Source organism: Podarcis pityusensis, assembly GCF_964106645.2.
Source record: "Podarcis pityusensis genome assembly, chromosome: 13".
NCBI lineage: Eukaryota > Metazoa > Chordata > Lepidosauria > Squamata > Lacertidae > Podarcis > Podarcis pityusensis.
The window spans coordinates 31,023,387-31,040,734 of NC_138038.1; the positions used below are offsets into that span (position 1 = coordinate 31,023,387).

Here is a 17,348-nt window from a genome sequence, read left to right on the forward strand (position 1 = left end):
CTCTTTATTGTTAACATATTGTCTCTTTAAACATATACTTCCAAGGCTTTAAAACACATACATTTTAATAATCCTTGAGTGTCAGCCAGGCATAAAAAATGTTACCCAGACTTTTGGATCTGTTAGCAAACGGAGAATCTTTAGGCGCAAAATGTGCCTGGTGCTCTGCTAATGTCGAACCTGGCTGGATCTTACATGAAGTGGGCAGTCAAAACTTTCAACTGCGACCCCCCCCTCAAGTTGCTTTTTTAACGTAATTATGATCGAGAAGATCAGAAGCAACCCCATCTCTCCCCACCCAAAAAAATTCAAATTCAGCTTCTTGCCTTGTACCTTCAAAAAGCTGAACCACGCAGTTGAGTCTGTTCTGTTGGTATGTGATGTTTAAATTCAGCATTCGCTGTTCCAAAAATTCCAGTGTGTCTGTGTAGCCTCGACGAACGCTGAGCTTCTCTAGGTCAATTCCAGCACTAGCAAGAAACAATTTCTGTAGTTTCTTAATCCTCAAACCCGAGTGATACCTCTTTAGAAGACTGAAGAGCAACCCCAAGACTCCTGCCAGAGCTGCCAAACAATGCAGATTGCAAATCAAAATTCCTTCAGACAGTGATATGATGCAGAGCAATCCAGATCTCAACTCAGTTATTTTTAGAAAGACATCTTTAAGAACCCAGAATGCTCAACCTTAAAATGAGCTAAGCACTATAACCATTCCCCCCTCTGGCTCCAGTCTATTCCATGCCCCCCTCCCATTCACTTACCTATCTGCTGCTGTTACACCCTTCCACACCCATTCACATATAATCCCCCAAACTCCATTACCTCATGAAAGTGGTAACTGTTGCCACTGGCAAAAAGGCTAGACAGAAAGCTTCTCCCCAGCCCCCTCTTCCCCCTCTATGCCACCTCCCTGATGCTTGGAATGCTGCTATGGCAGTACCTGGGCTCAGGACCCCTATCCTGAAAGCTAAGAACAGATTGCCCACATCCTTATATGAGTCTCAGCATTAAGGCTCCTCAGAACCACCTTGAAAGCCTCCTGGACATTGCCAATTCTCATCCAGCAATGTTGTACTGTATTTGGCTGTCTGAATCTATCTTTCATGGAAGATTTTGCAGGACAGCCCAAGTTTGGATGATACTGAGCTTCCCATGTTCCTCTATGGATCAGTTTTAGTGCAGATGTGAGTCCTAGGGCCAACCAGAATTGTATTTACTTATTAACTCAGAAAGACAGCTAATATTTGTATTGGAGAATTAAATTTGGCTGCCAGTCTCCAACAACATAGACTTGGATTTTTCTGTTTTGTTTGGAGCTGGTTTTAATGTGCATGCTATTTATTGCCGTAAGCCGCTTTGAGTTACTTTTGTGTTGTTAAAGAAGTGACTAATAAGCTTAATAAATAATGGTTTTAATGCGTAAGGTATACATTTACCCGTTTCTCCTCCAGGGTCTTCTTCATCTGTTGACCTCAAAGCGGGCCCTTCAGAGATGTCCACCCCATTCTCTCTTCCTTCAGCCCAGTGGCCAAGATGGAATCCATTCGCTAGCTTTACGACTGGGACCTGTGAGTCACCATCTTCCACAACCACAAAGTCCTTCATTTCAGCCAGAAACTGCTTGAGCGAGCTGTACCCATAACGAGTGATTTGAAGCTGGTAGCCATGCAGCCGGTGAAAGGCCCCGGCGAAGTCCCCAAAACTGAGCCCCAGGGGGTTCCTGAGCAGTAGGTGCAGCACATTGCGCTTCAGGGCACTGGGGTCCCCCTCTTCCAAGGCCATGAGCCCTGAAGTCTGGTGGAAACATCAAAGAAAAAATAGTACCAGGTGATTCACTTCCCCGGAGATCCTCCCTGCCTTACATCATTTGTTTTCTGTGGCTCTGAGTTACGACACCATCAGTGCGCTTCCTCTGCATGATGGAAAAACTCACGAGACACTGCAGCTTGGGCATTTCCGGAAGAGCTTTAGGCCAGACTGGCTTTTGGTGGCATTATTTTGATATAAGAGAGGTTTGCACACTCTTTGTAGTAAAATGGGGGAGGGGGAGAGACCTGGGCTATCCCTGCCCCCCAAAATAAACACCACAGCCATTCTTCCTGCCTGCAGTGCATGTTCAGACAGCATGGGAAAGGATTACAGTTCCTCCATTACCTGAGGAATAGCTCAGTTGGTAGAGCATGAGACTTTTAATCTCAGGGTTGTGGGTTCAAGCCCCACATTGGGTGAAAGATTCCTCCATTTCCGGGGGTTGGACTCTAGATGATCATATTGGTCCTTTCCAACTCTGTGTGGGGAGGGACTCCAGTTGCACGTTGGAGCTCTTTTCACATGCAACAGCCCTACTGGCTGTTATTTACTCTGAGCTTCAATGGGGCTTACCCTCAGGCAAGTATACAGTACTGCAGCCTTAAATCGCAGCCCTAACCCTACCTAAATCCCATTTAATTAAATAAGGCCTTCCTCCAAGTGAGGTTAGCATTGCAGCTTTAGCCTAGATCCAGCCAACTTTGGTTACTGAATGGAGTAGGCTCAGGGCAGGAGGGATCTCTCAGCAGTGTAAGCAGCTTCTGTCAGAATCTGGGGCTAAACTTATCAGCTCCGGCACAGATTAACCACCCAGCCTACCCTTCGTTTACTCAAGATAAGCCTCTCCCAAGTCGGTCGTGGTAACTTCTTAGTAAACACTGTGAACAGTCCTATGCGATGTTTCTTGGGGATGAGACTGAATTCGTGTACCCATCGAACCGACGGGGATTCGATTCTGAGTAGGCACTACCACAGATCGCTTCGGATTTCATTTTTACATTTTAGTTTTAATTACACGGTAAGGGGAAGAGCCGAGCACCGCTAATGCGCTGATCGCAACCCTGCAGCAAACTGCTGATTCAGAGGGGGCGTGGAGCGGGGCTGCGGGGGAGGAGGACAAAAGCCCACGTGAGTTAAAATGCAACAACAGCCCTCTCCCACCCGGCAGGAACAGGACATTTATTCAGAGTGTAAGTCCTCACCTAGATCGCGTTCTTCCTCCTGCAGCTGAATTGGGGAAATGAGGCAGAAACAGGAAGCGTTCAGCAACTCTGCAGGAAACAATAAGAGCCAGTTGCTTTAGTTTCTATTTCTCTTCGTCACATGATCGCGCCTCTTGCCGCATGGGATTTGAGTCACAGCATCCTCCCTAGTTTGGGAGGGTAGGAAAGATGCCTAGGGAGACCGGCGTCTCCCTTTTCTATCAGCCAGGGTCTCGTTTCGCTTCTATAGTACAGTAGAAGCCTAGACATTGTCTACTCAGAAGTCAAAACCACTGGGTTTTACTCCCAAGTAAAGTAAGTTTCAGCCCCAGTTGCTTTGGGGGAGGGGAGAAAGGAAATGTGGGGGATGCAAGTGATTTGAGCACATGCTGTGATGTGGGAACTGAATGCCTGCGGATGTGGGTTGAACTTTCAGCTCGCATGACAACCTTATTGTAGCTCGAGGTGAGGACTTAAAAGGAGAGGGTTAAGCATGCAAACGCCATCAAACATCCCCTCGCACATGGACTGCTCTTCAGATCTTGAGCCTCCCTTTGGCTGCACATTCATTTAAAAAGCATATGACTTCCTCCAACGGATTTTGGGAACTGTAGTTTACCCCTCACAGAGCTACAATTCCCGGGATTCTCTGGGGAAAGTCGTCTGCTTTAAATGTGTGGTGGGTAGGCTTTACATGTTCAGCAGAACGTGCGTAGAAACCCCCTCCCTCCCTTTGTCTAAACATGCAACAGTTTAAAGATACGCAAGGATATTGGAAGTTGCATTTGCATCCACAACCCCCCTCCCATCTTCCTTTGAGTCGGGGTTTCCCAAACTCGGGTCTCCTGCTGATTTTTTGAACTACAGTTCCCATCATTCCTGACCACTGGTCCTGCTAGTTAGGGATGGTGGGAGTTGTAGTCCCCCCCCACACACAAAAAAAGAAAACCAACAACACACAGCTGGAGACCTAAGTTTGGAAAACACTGCTGTAAACCAGGCTTCCTCATCCTCGGCCCACCAGGTGTTTTTTGGCCTACAACTCCCATGATCCCTAGCTAGCATGGCCAGTAGCCAGGGATGATGGGAATTGTAGTCTCAAAACATCTGGAGGGTCGAGTTTGAGGAAGCCTGCTGTAGACAAAAGTATCTGACAGTTGTTTCATAATTCCCAAGTTTCCCCACCACCGCTTCTTTTTGTATCCAAGCCCCACAAATTCTACGCCTAGCTCTGGCTTCAGATTCAGGATGCTCACCTCTTTAAAATGACTGATCTTTAGGGCTCCTCCGTGACAAGTATTTCATAGTGCAAGAAATGGCAGTTCTATTTCCACCATGCCAGGGCACACAGAGGACAGCAGTTCCTTATCTGCTCAGACCAGAGGTGCCACAAAGGCAACTGACTTGTTGGAATTTGCCCTGCATATCAGGATTTCATCTTCTGGTTGGTGAATGGCATAGGGAGTTACGCTGAACTTTGGGTTATTGTTTCCATTCTTCAGATCCCAATAATGAAACTTATCCAGATCAGTGATGATCAAGGAAAGGGAATTTGACTGACTGAGTTCTTCTTGGCTAATCTAACCTACTCACTCTACCCTTCCCTTTAAGCTGGAGCAGGTAGACCAGGAGAATCAAAACTCCCAAGTCCCTTTGGGGTGCCACCATTTTATTTAGACCTGAGCTGAAAATTTTATAAAACACAATTTCCTGACAAATTTTTGAATTTCTTTTCTGAGATCTTCAAAAACTCACAAATAATTTCAAATAATGTTTAGCAAAACAGCATCACCAATATCACCAGTTATGTGAATTTTGGATGCAATTTTGGATCCAGTTTTAATACCGGTCCTGAAAGACCTACATTGGCTCCCAGTACGTTTCTGAGCACAAGCCAAAGCATTGGTGCTGACCTTTAAAGCCCTAAACAGCCTCGGCCCAGTATACCTGAAGGAGCGTCTCCACCCCTGTTGTTCAGCCCGCACACTGAGGTCCAGCTCCGAGGGCCTTCTGGCGGTTCCCTCACTGTGAGGTTACAAGGAACCAGGCAGAGGGCCTTCTTGGTGGTGGCGCCTGCCCTGTGGAATGCCCCCCCCATCAGATGTCAAGGAAATAAACAACTATCTGACTTTTAGAAGACATCTGAAGGCAGCCCTGTTCAGGGAAGTTTTTAATGTGTGATGTTTTATTCTGTTTTTAATCTGTTGGCAGCCGCCCAGAGTAGCTGGGGATACCCAGCCAGATGGACGGGGTATAAATAAATGATGATGATGATGATGATTACTGTTTAATTATAAAATTAATATTTTTGAAGGAAATAATGGACTTTACTCCTACTTCTTCCAGTCTTCCTCTCTTAGCCAGTTGGTTCCAAAAGTCTGTTTAAAAACACCATCTATAATATTTGGCAAAATACACTCCCAATTTGCTGTGCACAGAGTGTAGAGAATTTTAGGAGGCCCTTTAAAATCAGGGTGGAATTAATTGTTTCTGCTTCTGTGGCTTGTAAGAGCAGCCAACTGAAACACATTCTCTTAGCAGGTAACTTTTTATTTGGCATGGAGGTAAGTGATGAGAAAAGCTTCACCATCCAATTTCCTTGATATGAGATGGCTGCTAGGAGTGCAAAAGCAACCCCACCCCTGGTAGCCCAAATTTATTTCTTAAGAAAATTGTGGATTGGGAAGAAATTGCTACTGTGAATAAATGAGACTGAAATAACTGCTTTTTCATGAGTTGGCCACTGGCTGGCAGCAGAGAGAGTTATATGGAAATAAAACCTGATTTTGCATAGAGGAGTTTTATAGTGTATGACCACATCTGTTGAAACTGATTTTAAAATGTTTAGCAATAGTTACTCCTAAGGTATGAGGGCCTTCTGAAATAGAAAATCAGAAACAAGGTTATATAAATAAAGAGTCTTGGGGTACCATAAAGACTAACAATTTTATTTAGCCTCCCTTGGCTAGTGTTTATTTATTTTATTGATTTATTTATAGAAATATTTATATACCACTGTGTCCTAAAAATAATGACAATGAAACACCGAAAGTGCACACTGAAAATCTCAATTTAAATTTAAGTGTATGTGAAATAAGCACAGTGACTATTTATAACACAATCATCCTGGCATTGCTAAGTTAATGAACAACAGTTGGGCATATAAATTTAATTGTTCTTGAATTTATAAAGATCAAAAGCAGCACACACCAAACTCTGCATGTCCAAGAGGACTTTGATAGGATTGCCAACTTTTCATCCAGCTTCTTCTATAGCCTTCCTTTAACAGCAACTTGATATGGAGGAATAATGACCGTAATCACCTGCCAATTGATGCAACTCAAACCACTGTTAGAAGGCAGCTGAAAATTTTATAACCCTCTGTTTTGACATAGTGGTCAACCTGTGGTCCTCCAGATTGCAGAGTTGGAAGGGACCCCAAGGGTTATCTAGCCCAACCTCCTGCAGTGCAGGAATCCTGCTCACAGCCGTCCCTGGGTGGGCTCGAACCACCAGCCTTCTGGTTAACAGCCAGATGCACTGACCCATGGCACCACAGATGTTGCTGGACTCCAGCTCCCATCAGACCCAGCCACCATGGCCAATGGTCAGAGATAAGGGGGGTTGTAAGCAGCATCTGGAGAACTATAGGCTCCTTGCCTCAGTCCAATTGTTTCTTAAACAGCTAGTTTCCATTTGGGTGTAAGCAAGCACCTTTTATGCATTCCCTTATAGGATAGCATTATATCTGGTTATTCAGCACATAACATCCAGTGCCCACCATCTGTCACTGTGCAATACAGCTAACCAATTCTGAAGGAGAGAGAGTTATTTCTAAAAGCAGGTGTGCCTCATGGTCTGCAATGAAAATGAAGTAAGGGTCATAAATTCCAGTGGGCGTACAAAAAGCCAATAGACATGCCTGATGTAGCTGTCTGGCTCCTGGACATATGCATTTGTGTGTAGAAGTATATATAAGCATGCAGGGGCTGTTATATTTCATCTGTAAGCTACAGTATCCAGCCATTGGCTGAATTGCTGTGATGTCATAGAATGTTTATCTTTTACTGCCGGGGAGGGGGGGGAGCCGGTCACAGAATATTTGACCAAAAGTGCAGCTGCTGTGCAAGGAAGCAAGTGACAGGGGAGGTGGGGGTGAGGCTTATAGGAGCACAGGGACTGCAGGAGCTGCTGTTGTGGGGAAGCTTGACAAGAGGATAAAGTGGGCATCATATTGAGAAAGGGAAAGAATAAGGAAGCCTTCCTAAGGGCAGGAGGAGCTGCGTCTTCTGGCCAAAAAAAGGAGGTGGAATGGCTGAAGAAGGCCCATGGATAGATAGGCTTGCCAATTCTTCAACTGGCCTTTCTATAGCTATATTGTTATGGTTAATAAGCTATATTGTAGCTGATTATTATGGTAGCTATATTGTTATGGTTAATAGGCAGGTGTTAGCAGGTAAAACTTCACAGCCTAGAACTGAATATTATGCACTCCCCAAGTGTATGGAGGAGTAGCTTGTCTGCTAGCTAGGAGTCAAGGCTCTCCCTCCCATTAGAATTACCTTCTTTTTAATGAATTGAGTGACAAGAGAGTGCATAGTGCAGACTGGGTATGCCTGAGCAGGGCAAAAGCAGAATCATCACGTTAATCAGCAGTGCTGCGCATACTAATAGGATATTGAGTACCTAGATTTAGTAACTGTATTCTGATTTCTGAAAGGGAAACTCGCAGTAACATGATGACAACTGGCATTTAACATGTCAGAGTAAATGAAGCCTTCAGAGATTCACTCTGGCGTGGTCAGTCACAGCTCCTTGCAGTATGAAGACATATTCAGACAAACTGCACAGTCGCCATTTACAGTGATTTAAGCACGGCTGAGGCAGGAGGCAGACAGATGGTTTTTAAGAGCATGGGTTAAGAGAGGTACTTCTTCCTATGTGCATTTCTTTTTGTCTTACAATCCTTTCTGATTAAAAAAAAGGTTTTTGAAATAAAACCAAAGCAAAAAAAACCTCATTTATTTATTTTTACCAGTGAATGTGGGATAGGTGCATAATACCATTAGATTGATCCTAATGAGTTAAGAACCTATGAAAAACCCTACCGGATCAGATTAGGAGCATCTAGTCCAGCGTTTTTGCAGCCAGATGTCTCCAAAAAGACCAAGCGTAGTTCATGAAGGCATCAGTCCTTCCGTTCTTTGTCCCCGGCATCTGAGGCTCAGAGATACACTTTCCCTGAACGCAGAGGTTCCATTTAGCTATTGTGCCTTATCGTTGTGAGTTGCCATTCAGTAGCTTGCACTGAATGGGTTCCTCCAAGACCTGCAACAAGTTCCTTGCCATTTATTTATAAGGAAGTATAAAGGGCATAAATAATAAAATCAACCAGAGTTCATACTCTGTGGTGTTAATTGCACCAGGGTTATATGGTCTTGTATATGGGGCTTTGGTATGACAGGCAGGTGTTTACAGGGCTGCAAATCATTTCTGACACCTGCTGTTAAAACAAATATACGCCTTTGAAGAATACCAAAAACAAACACAAGCATTTCTTGAGAAAAGTTGGGGGAGCACCGATTATTTATTTTCTATAATTTTTATATTCTTGCCCAATAATATTCTCTGGGCAGCCTGCAATTTCAATACAATATAAAAATACAGCTAAGCATAAGAGAGAGAGAAGGTTTCAACTTAAGCATGAAACCGTTGGTGGTGGAAACAGAATAAAATTATGTTTATGGAAATAGTCTCAATTATATATATAATTGGGATTTGCTTTTTAAAAAGGCCATTATGCAGGATCATCCAGGAAAAACACCTTAACCCCTATTTACTTCAGTTATAGACCACAAATTCCACACTTTTTTGCCTAATTTCTTGCTCTATAGCAGGTGATTGTGCTTCTCTCCATGGCATCTAAAGCTTCCAATTTCTGCAGATCAAGCTGCTATTAAAAGGCACAAGAAAAGGCCAGGCTGTTTTCCCGATCAGTTGGCAACCCTATGAGAAACAGGCCACAAGGGAAAAGAGAACTGTGCATGTTAATACACGGTCGAGGAAAAGTCTGAAAAGCCAATTGGAGAGAGAGAGTGGCGGAGCCAAGCTCAGAGAGAAAAGCAGCATGTATATACTGTGGTAGAGATGAGGTAAGAAAGAAGAGACTGCTGTGGCCTCTCATCTCGGGTGTCAGAGCTCTCCTCAGGATATGGACTTGCAATGTCCCCGGGAAGGCTTAGCACTACCCAGGCGGGTAACACGGCTGCAGGGCTATTTTGGATCCTGGGATATGTCATGGTAATTATTAAAGCACCTTCTGTCACCACTTTTGGGGCTGTCGGTCTCTTTCTGCAAGCTTGTGCCCCCCCAACCCTTGACACAGATGGCCAAGTTGTCTTGGAAATATGACGAGTGTTGAACACAGTCTCTGCCTGCAAGATAGCAACATACACAGGAGGTGGGGTAATGCCAGGAAAATCTTAAGAGCTACAAAGTCCAATTCTCTCTCTCTTGGGTGTTCAGAGCTTGGGTGTTCTAGGGACTGATGAGAACGAGAAGAATAGTTCTCACAAACTCTGTGGACACCTGGAAGTTCCTTTGCCACTACTGTCAGAACCGTAAAGCACACCATGGTGGCAGAGAGAGATACACTTGTGCCTTGGTTCCCAAACGAAATCCGTTCTGGAAGTCAGTTTGACTTCTGAAAACGTTTGAAAACCAAGGCACGGCTTCTGATTAGCTGCAGGAGCTTCCTGTACTCAACTGGAAGCCGCTTTGGACGTCTGGGTTCCAAAGAACGTTGGCAAACCAGAACACTCATATCCGAGTTTGCAGCATTTGGGAGCCAAAACATTTGAGTCGCAAGGCATTCGAGAACCAAGGTACAACTGTATATATATTGTGGTGTTTTGAAACCTTTCAAACATACCCTGCCTGATCTACAGGGGCTCTGGGTTTTCTGGTGCTCCTTAGTAGAAGCTGCCAATGTGTCCCATTCCTCTCTCTATTACCCTCAGGCCTCACTTGCTTCTTTATAAAGTTGGTCTTTGTTCCAGTTGCTGGTTGTCCGGACGTTGGTTGCTGTTTATGTGGCCTTTCCGCCGTGAGCCTTCGCTGTGCATTTGTCATTGGCCTTGTATGGTCAAGTCTCAGGATGTGTGCCTGTACCCTTATCCTTCGGCCAACCACTCAAGTATCAGTGTCCAGAAATAGCCACGGGAAATTTTGGGGTCGAAATAAAGAGAGCATGAAACATATAGGACTTGCTGAATCCTTGTTTCAGTTTAACCTGGTCAGGAAAGCATGGTGCTGGCATCCTGGGTAGGACAAGATCGACTAGCTGATGGCAGCTTTCTGTGGGATAAAAGAAACCCCCAAAAGTAACTACACACAATTTGCAAGTCCATCGCGATGAGGATCTAAAACATGGTCTCCCAAGTCCTAGCACTGTACCCTAACTCAGGGTTTGCCAACCAATGGGGGCCAGTGGGCAAATTTGGAATTTTAAGGAACTTGTGGGAGCCAGTCGTAATATGGCTGCCACATTTGAAAGAGCAGTGATAGAGGAGTGTGCCAAATTGAATAAAATGGGGGGGGGAGTAAACAACGCCCCGCATAATCAATCACAAGATGTGGCACATGAACATTTGAATGGCAATGCCCATCAACTCGCAGGGGGCTAGTCCCCTCAAATATTTTAGGGGGGGCAAAGGGACCTTCGCCTCTGGGAGTTGGCGCCTAATCACAGTTCTTTCCGTGAGGAAAAAGGCACCTACATCAGCCACCACAACGCCCACTCACAGAAAGAACTTCTTTGCATTTCTCCTCTTTTCCGAACAGATGGCAAGGGTGTCCAGTTCTGGCATCCTATGAAATGTGGGCATGCTTAAGGAACGGGGGAGGGGGCTCTCCATTTACTTGGATGTCAATAAAGCTAAGAATATGAGGTGGAGCCAAGATTCATACATTGATTTGAAATGCAGTAAGCCCACAACTTACACGGGGGTTATGTTCCAGGGGTCGTGCCAAAAGCCAAAATCACAGATAGTCAAAGCATACTGGGTTCACTGGGGCTGGGATTGCCCAAATCCCCTCCCCCCCCCGACACCCACCCCCTATCTTATTTCTAAATTTTTGGCCAAGCACGTAAACCTGGATGTGCATGAGTTTAATGTGTGTACAGACGATGACGGTAGGTTTCTAGACTGTTGAGGCCTCTGTTGTCAGTCCTGGGCCATTATCACACTGCCCTAGCAATCCACATTACAGCTGTCTACAATTATCACCCTGGCCACTTGCTCTCAACCCAGCAGCTTTTTCTGCTGCCACCAAACATTCTTAGCACTACTGGACACAGTGCTGCACATGCCATCATTTGTGGCGTGCCCGTTGCAAAGGGAGTTTTCTTCCAGGAGAAGCTAACCCCCAGTTCAAGACGTCAACTTTTTCTGGCCCCCAAGACTCAGTGCTGTGAGTTTGGGGGTGGCAGGTGGCTAAACCATAGAAATTAATAAACAGGATTTTTATTATTTGGAGTAATGAAGGGAAGATTGCAGGCTAGTGGAAAATTACAGGCAAAGCTTCATTTCCAAGCCAGGGCCTCACCTGGGATACAGGTGTTAACATGACAAAAGGTGTTGGTGGCCCACCTGAGAGGAATCTTGAGCCTGGGCAGGCATAAGGTTGCCATTCTGATGGGGGAGTGTTTGAGGGGACAGGAAAAGACAGTCTGGAAAGCAAAGTGTGCTGGGAAGAAGAAGGGATGGGGAGGACACACATATCCATCTTGGGCTGGCTGGCTGCAAGCTGGCTGAGAGAGATGCCTTTGACCAGGGTTGCCAACTTGACCCCCACATTAAGAGGGCCCAGTGACACATTATGCATCCTGCCCCCACCCGGGATGGGGAACACAGAGGGTGATCGCCCCCTATAGTTGGTGCCCCTGCCTTTGACTCTAGTTCTGCACTGCTGTGGGGAACTAGCCCCTCTTGAAGTGACCATGTTGTAAGATCTATACTCCTTCCACACAGACGGAAGGTGTAAATATGTGAATAAAACATATTTCTTAAAGCTATGAAAGTCTCTGCCACATCTTCCATTCTCCCAAGGAGCACAGACCCTGGGTGAGTGCCTGGAACCCCCTGGAATCTTGCTACCATCCAACAGAGAGCGAGGGTGGCACCCAACTTTTGTAACCATACTTTAAAGTAGATACAGTGTTGGGGTGGGCAAAGCAAATTGCTCCCTCCACAGTAATTGAGTCAATCATTTTAAAAGAGAGAAAGAGAGCACCATACAGAGGAAGGTACAAAAATCCAATTAAAATTATCTGTTCCATCTTCCTTATGAATTTCCAAAGGTGTAGCCATGTTAGCCTCTTGTAGTGAAAATGACACAGAGACTTGTGACACCTTAAAAACAAACAAATTTATGTCATGAGCTTTTGCTGGGGTGTGGAGAGGTGAGACTCAAGCATGCTAGACTGAAAATGTTCCCCACTCTTAGATTATTTTCTGTTCTGTGGGTGTGCAGGAAATCAACAATTCTACCAGTTGCTGTGGAACACAAGTGGGGGAAAGATATTGCAGTCAAATCCTGCTTACAGGCTTCTCATAGCCATTGTGGGAAGTGAATGTTGGACTGACCTTTGACATGATCCAGCAGGTCTCTTCTTATGTTAATATGTACAAAGGCTGGTTTGCGAAACTCAGAGGCCAAAGAGTAAACATCCAGCAATCGGATTTGATTTTGCATTTTGGTTTACTGACAAATCAAATGGTTTGTTTGCAATCCCCTAAGGCTTAGAAATCCTGACAAAATCCCATGACTTCAAGCGCGTTTATGACTAAAAGAGACTGAGGGGCTTGATCATCCCAGCAGACTAGTAGTCTCGGTTAAGTGAAACAGGAGTTGTCAGCGGCCCCTGGAATCTGTTGCATTTATGGAAATAATGCTAACTATGTGCAATGAGAACATGCAAATAAACTCTGGCTCCCAGCGCATCTCCCGGCGAGTCCATCAATGCCAGAGAAGCAGTCTTTCCCCTGGGGTTGAGTTCTTTCTATACAGCAACATCCTTTTGGGCTGATTTAAGAGTGCAAGGGACTCTGGGCACATTGGCAGTGCTTTGTTCTTAATCGGATGGGAGCCAGTGTGGTGTAGTGGTGAGCGTGTTGGACTAGGACCTGAGAGACTAGGGTTCAAATCCCTGCTCAGCCATGAAGCCCACAGGGTAATTATGCATCAGTCACTATTTCTTAGCCTAACAGGGTTGTCGAGAAGGCAAAATGGAGAAAGAGGTGTTTGCCACCTTTTGAACTCCTCGGGGGAAAGCCAAAGTATATAAGTAATCTTAAAATGATTAAATGAATCTGGGTGGAATCTTTGCTCTCTCAAGCAGAGAGGACCTGGTATAGAACTGGCAGTGTCGCCTAGGGGTGGGAAAACATCCCGACAGCCGACAATCCTTGGCATTAAAATATAAATTATTGGTTTGTTTTGCCTTTTGTGCTCTTCGTCTGATTGACGTATATGATGGTGGCCAGTATTAAATTCACTTTTTGTTCTGTTTGTTGATTTTAGTGTTACAATGTTATCTGCTTCATAGCATGCCATTTTTGTTTTAAATTGCTTAGTGTTCATTTCGTAGAGAACTTGGGTTATGAGACAATTAAAATATACAATAAATACTGAGTGTTCAATGCACTTCTCATTTATTATCTCAGTGATTCTTTCAGTTGCCTATAAGATAGGCCAGTATCATTGTCCCCATACTGCACATTAGAAATGGAAATACATTAACTTGCCTAAGGCCTCTAGGACATTCACATGGTGGAGATAATATATGAACTGAGGAATTCCCAGCTCACTGAACAAAACTTATATTTACTTATTGCATTTATACCCCACCTTTTTCTAGGATTGCCATACATCCAGAATTTCCCTTACATACCCAGAATATTGCAGTCTAAAGCAGTGTAGCAACCAATGTTGGCAGTGTCATTTTTCCTCAAAAATAGCTCAACAACTTTGGGCAAAAAAAAAAAAAAAGCTCAACAACTCCCCCCCCCCTTTTTGAAATATGGTAACCCTACTTTTTTTCTGTATAGCTCAAGGTGGCTTACATGTTCACCCTCTCCTCATTTGCTCCTCACAACAACCCTGTGAGGTTGGTTAGGCTGAGAGTGAGTGACAGGCCCACCATCACCCAGTGAGCTTCATGGCCAAGTGAGGATCGAAACCTGGTCTCCCAGGTCCTAGTCTGATACTCTAAGCACCACACCTCACTGGCTCTCACTTGCCACGCAGACACTATATAGTTCCTTCTTCTGTCAGTCTAGAGAGGATAAAATAGCAGAGGTTTTTGAGGGCAGGGTGAAGGGATGGGACAAGATACTAAGAGTTTCCCTAAACATCTGTAGGAGCTTTGTTTGTACATGGGCTGGATTAGGCTCAGTTACCAGAGCTCTTTCTCCTTTTGCTCTTTTTCACTTTCCTTTCCCCACAGCCCCTTTTTCAGATAAATAGATGACACATAGTCTACACAGCTATGCAACAGCTCCCTAATACTATAATAGCATAAACACAAAGGATCCTTTACATCTGTGGGGAGAGGGACCCACATTACAAACATTAGGAATGTCCCCCCATTGAAAATACTGGGACTCTCACCTCTGAGTAATTGTGCATAGGATTGGGCTATAAAGATTAACATCAGTAGCTTTCCCCAGGGAACTCCAGAATTGTAGTTCTGTAAAGGGCTCGGGTTTTACCACAGATGTTGCTGCTTCCTTTCAAAATGACGTTTCCCAGGATTACTTGGTGGAAGGGAACCAGGGTATAAATTATGTCTGGTTTACATATAAGCGTAGGCACGCCCATAGCCTGTTCTGCCTTTCAGTTACACGCACTTTGAAAGGGAAGAAATAGGATCCATTACAAAACAAAGACCATCTCTGAAGATACCAGCAGCATCAAAGGCAGCTCCGCCTAGAGTGCATTGCAGTAATCTTGTCTTATCAGAGCATGGTGTACTGTGACCAAGTAATGTCCATCCAAAAATGGCATAGTTGGCAAACCAACTCTAGCTGGAAATAGGCACCAAGGCCACCTGGGCCTCAAGCGACAATGTTGGCCCCAGGACTACTCCCAAACTATGAACCTGCTCCTTCCAGGAGTGCACAACCCCACTCAGAACAGGCTGCCTTCACACCTCCTGGTCTCATGAACCTGGAACATGTAACACTTCTGTCTTTCAGGATTCGATTTCCACTTCCACGTCCAGCCCATCCCTGACTCCAAAAGCCTGTTTAGCATCTCTCCTGATTTGGCCTCACAGTTTTTACAAACTAGCCAACATAAAAAGAGTGGTTTGAATTTTAAGGTAGTGACAGCTCCTTCACCTTGGTTAAGGAGATCTGGGCTCACATGTAACACTAAGGCTGTGTCACATTACTGTTTACTCAGACTTCGCTGGTGTTTGAAGCTGCGTATGCATGATGTTAGCCACAATTCATGTGTATCCTGTAGTTTCTTGAGAAATGCTGCCGTTTGTTGTATTTAAAGCAGCTTCTGCCTGATTTGAAAACATAAGCTGTGGTGTTTATATTGGAGGTAACCATTGCACATATGCAGATGACAGCTTCATTGGAGTTTGCAGGGGTTGTAAACACAGCAAAACCAAACAGTTAAAGCACTTCAGGTGAATACATCCCCACCCAATTTCTGGCATGTTCAACAGTGTGCATATAATGAATATGTGGCTTGAAACAGCAGACAACCTTGCATTTCAAGCCACTAATGAATACACAGCCTTAGCTACAACACTAGGTAAGGTTTATAAACCAACTAAAAAGCTTGGTTAATGAGCAACCCTTCAGAAACCTTTGCTAACCTGCTGAGATGGGTTCATACATGGCACTAAGCCACAGTTTAATACACCATGTTTTGGGGTTATGTGTGAACCAGGCCAATGAAGAAAGCAGGCACCTCGTTTTGCATGCTCAAAACAGGACTTGCCTTCAGATAGTATGTAGTATCACTCTTGATGCTACAACTACTAGTTACAAGATGTGGGGAGGGCCACACTCTGGCATACCCACTTATTTCTCCTTTCAAAACCACTATGCAGTTTTAAAGGCAGCACTAAAAAAGGCAGATGGGGGCTAGAATGAAATAGGGAACCAGGAAGTGAAAAAAGGAACTATGAAGAAACTTCACCCTCCCTTGGGTACTTGCTTCCTGTTTCCAGCTTCTTCCCCTTAAAGAAATATGCTGAAATTGTGCAGTCAGAATCATTTGCTTCTTTTTTTATTTTGGGGTGCACCACTTTGGGAACTACAGAGCTGGGAAAATGTCATACAGATGGAAATAATAAATTAAAAAGAGAAAGCTCTTCTCACCCAGGCTTGAGTTCCCACCTGCTTTCTGCTTCGCCCTCCTTGTTATCTCTTTATTCTGTCCTCAAGAGGCACAGATTCCTGACCCTTCCCTCCCCCTTAACAGCCACTCGATGCCTCTTTCAGGACATAACTGAATCCGACCCACTGCATTAGCCGAAGTGTTGCCCTTTCACGGATCCAGGCACAAGGCCAGTGGCCTCCCACCCTGCAGGCGGCAAGGCTGCGAACAGATCGGTATATTTACAAACACCTCTCTGCTCTGCTTTGCAGCCACAGCAGCTGCTACTATGCCAGGGTGACAAGGGTGGAAAGATCCATTTCTAGACCCCTGACATTCACTGCCAAACCACCAACATTTTCCCCTCCCGCTCCCCTTCTTTGGTGAATGGATTTCAGCAGGTCTTACCGCGTTGGTTTCAGCAGTCCAATTGTCAGCGCTGAGCGGTCCCCGAGGAACACAGAGACAAGGCAGAGCTGATGGATGTGTTACTGATCAGGGCAACACCTGTGCAGGGAGGCACGTGCCTTACCCTCAACTTTCCCTTTAAGAAAGGAATAATTCTAAGCAAGGAGTTTCTACATGCTGCTGAAGTTGAAGGGGAAGGAAATTAACATGCTGATTTCCCTAATTCAAATTTTCAATTGCAAAATTGCACATTTATAATCCAACATTGTTGGGTTTTTTAAGATTATTGTTTAAAAAGTATCTTCTTACATTTTGGGATATTGATGAATTTAGTGTGTTTAGGTAGTGAGAGGGGAGAGTTATAAGTTGTCGAGTTTGCCATTATTACCTTAGAGTTTATCACCTTTTAATTCTGTTGTGTTTTTTAAGCATCCTCCCCCAAAATCATTTTTTAAACAAAATTTCAGTTCTGAACTCCCAAAACTTGTGAATATATGCATCATGTTGTTTCAGTTCATGAAGCCATCA

At 44.6% G+C, this 17,348-nt stretch overlaps 1 protein-coding gene and 1 long non-coding RNA gene across 4 annotated transcripts in view; one reads left to right on the plus strand and one right to left on the minus strand.

Moving 5' to 3' along the window:
- LOC308461450 (uncharacterized protein) overlaps positions 1-16,922 on the minus strand; it is a 32,285-nt gene extending 15,363 nt beyond the window's left edge. The window contains exons 1-4 of one of the 3 annotated variants that reach the window (XM_080978387.1): positions 16,821-16,922; positions 3,012-3,080; positions 1,437-1,794; positions 334-564 (exon numbers count right to left, since the gene is read on the minus strand). In XM_080978387.1, the coding sequence (XP_080834513.1) occupies positions 334-564; positions 1,437-1,782 (577 nt within the window). In that variant the 5' untranslated portion in view covers positions 1,783-1,794; positions 3,012-3,080; positions 16,821-16,922. Of the gene's footprint in view, positions 1-333; positions 565-1,027; positions 1,391-1,436; positions 1,795-3,011; positions 3,081-16,820 lie in introns of those variants that run through there. The other 2 variants (XM_080978389.1, XM_080978388.1) reach the window with 2 other exon arrangements.
- On the plus strand, positions 3,072-9,339 carry LOC308461579. Its single transcript, XR_013978911.1, has 2 exons — positions 3,072-3,326; positions 8,909-9,339. It is a non-coding gene; the product is annotated as an uncharacterized lncRNA (long non-coding RNA).
- Positions 16,923-17,348: the final 426 nt, after the last annotated feature.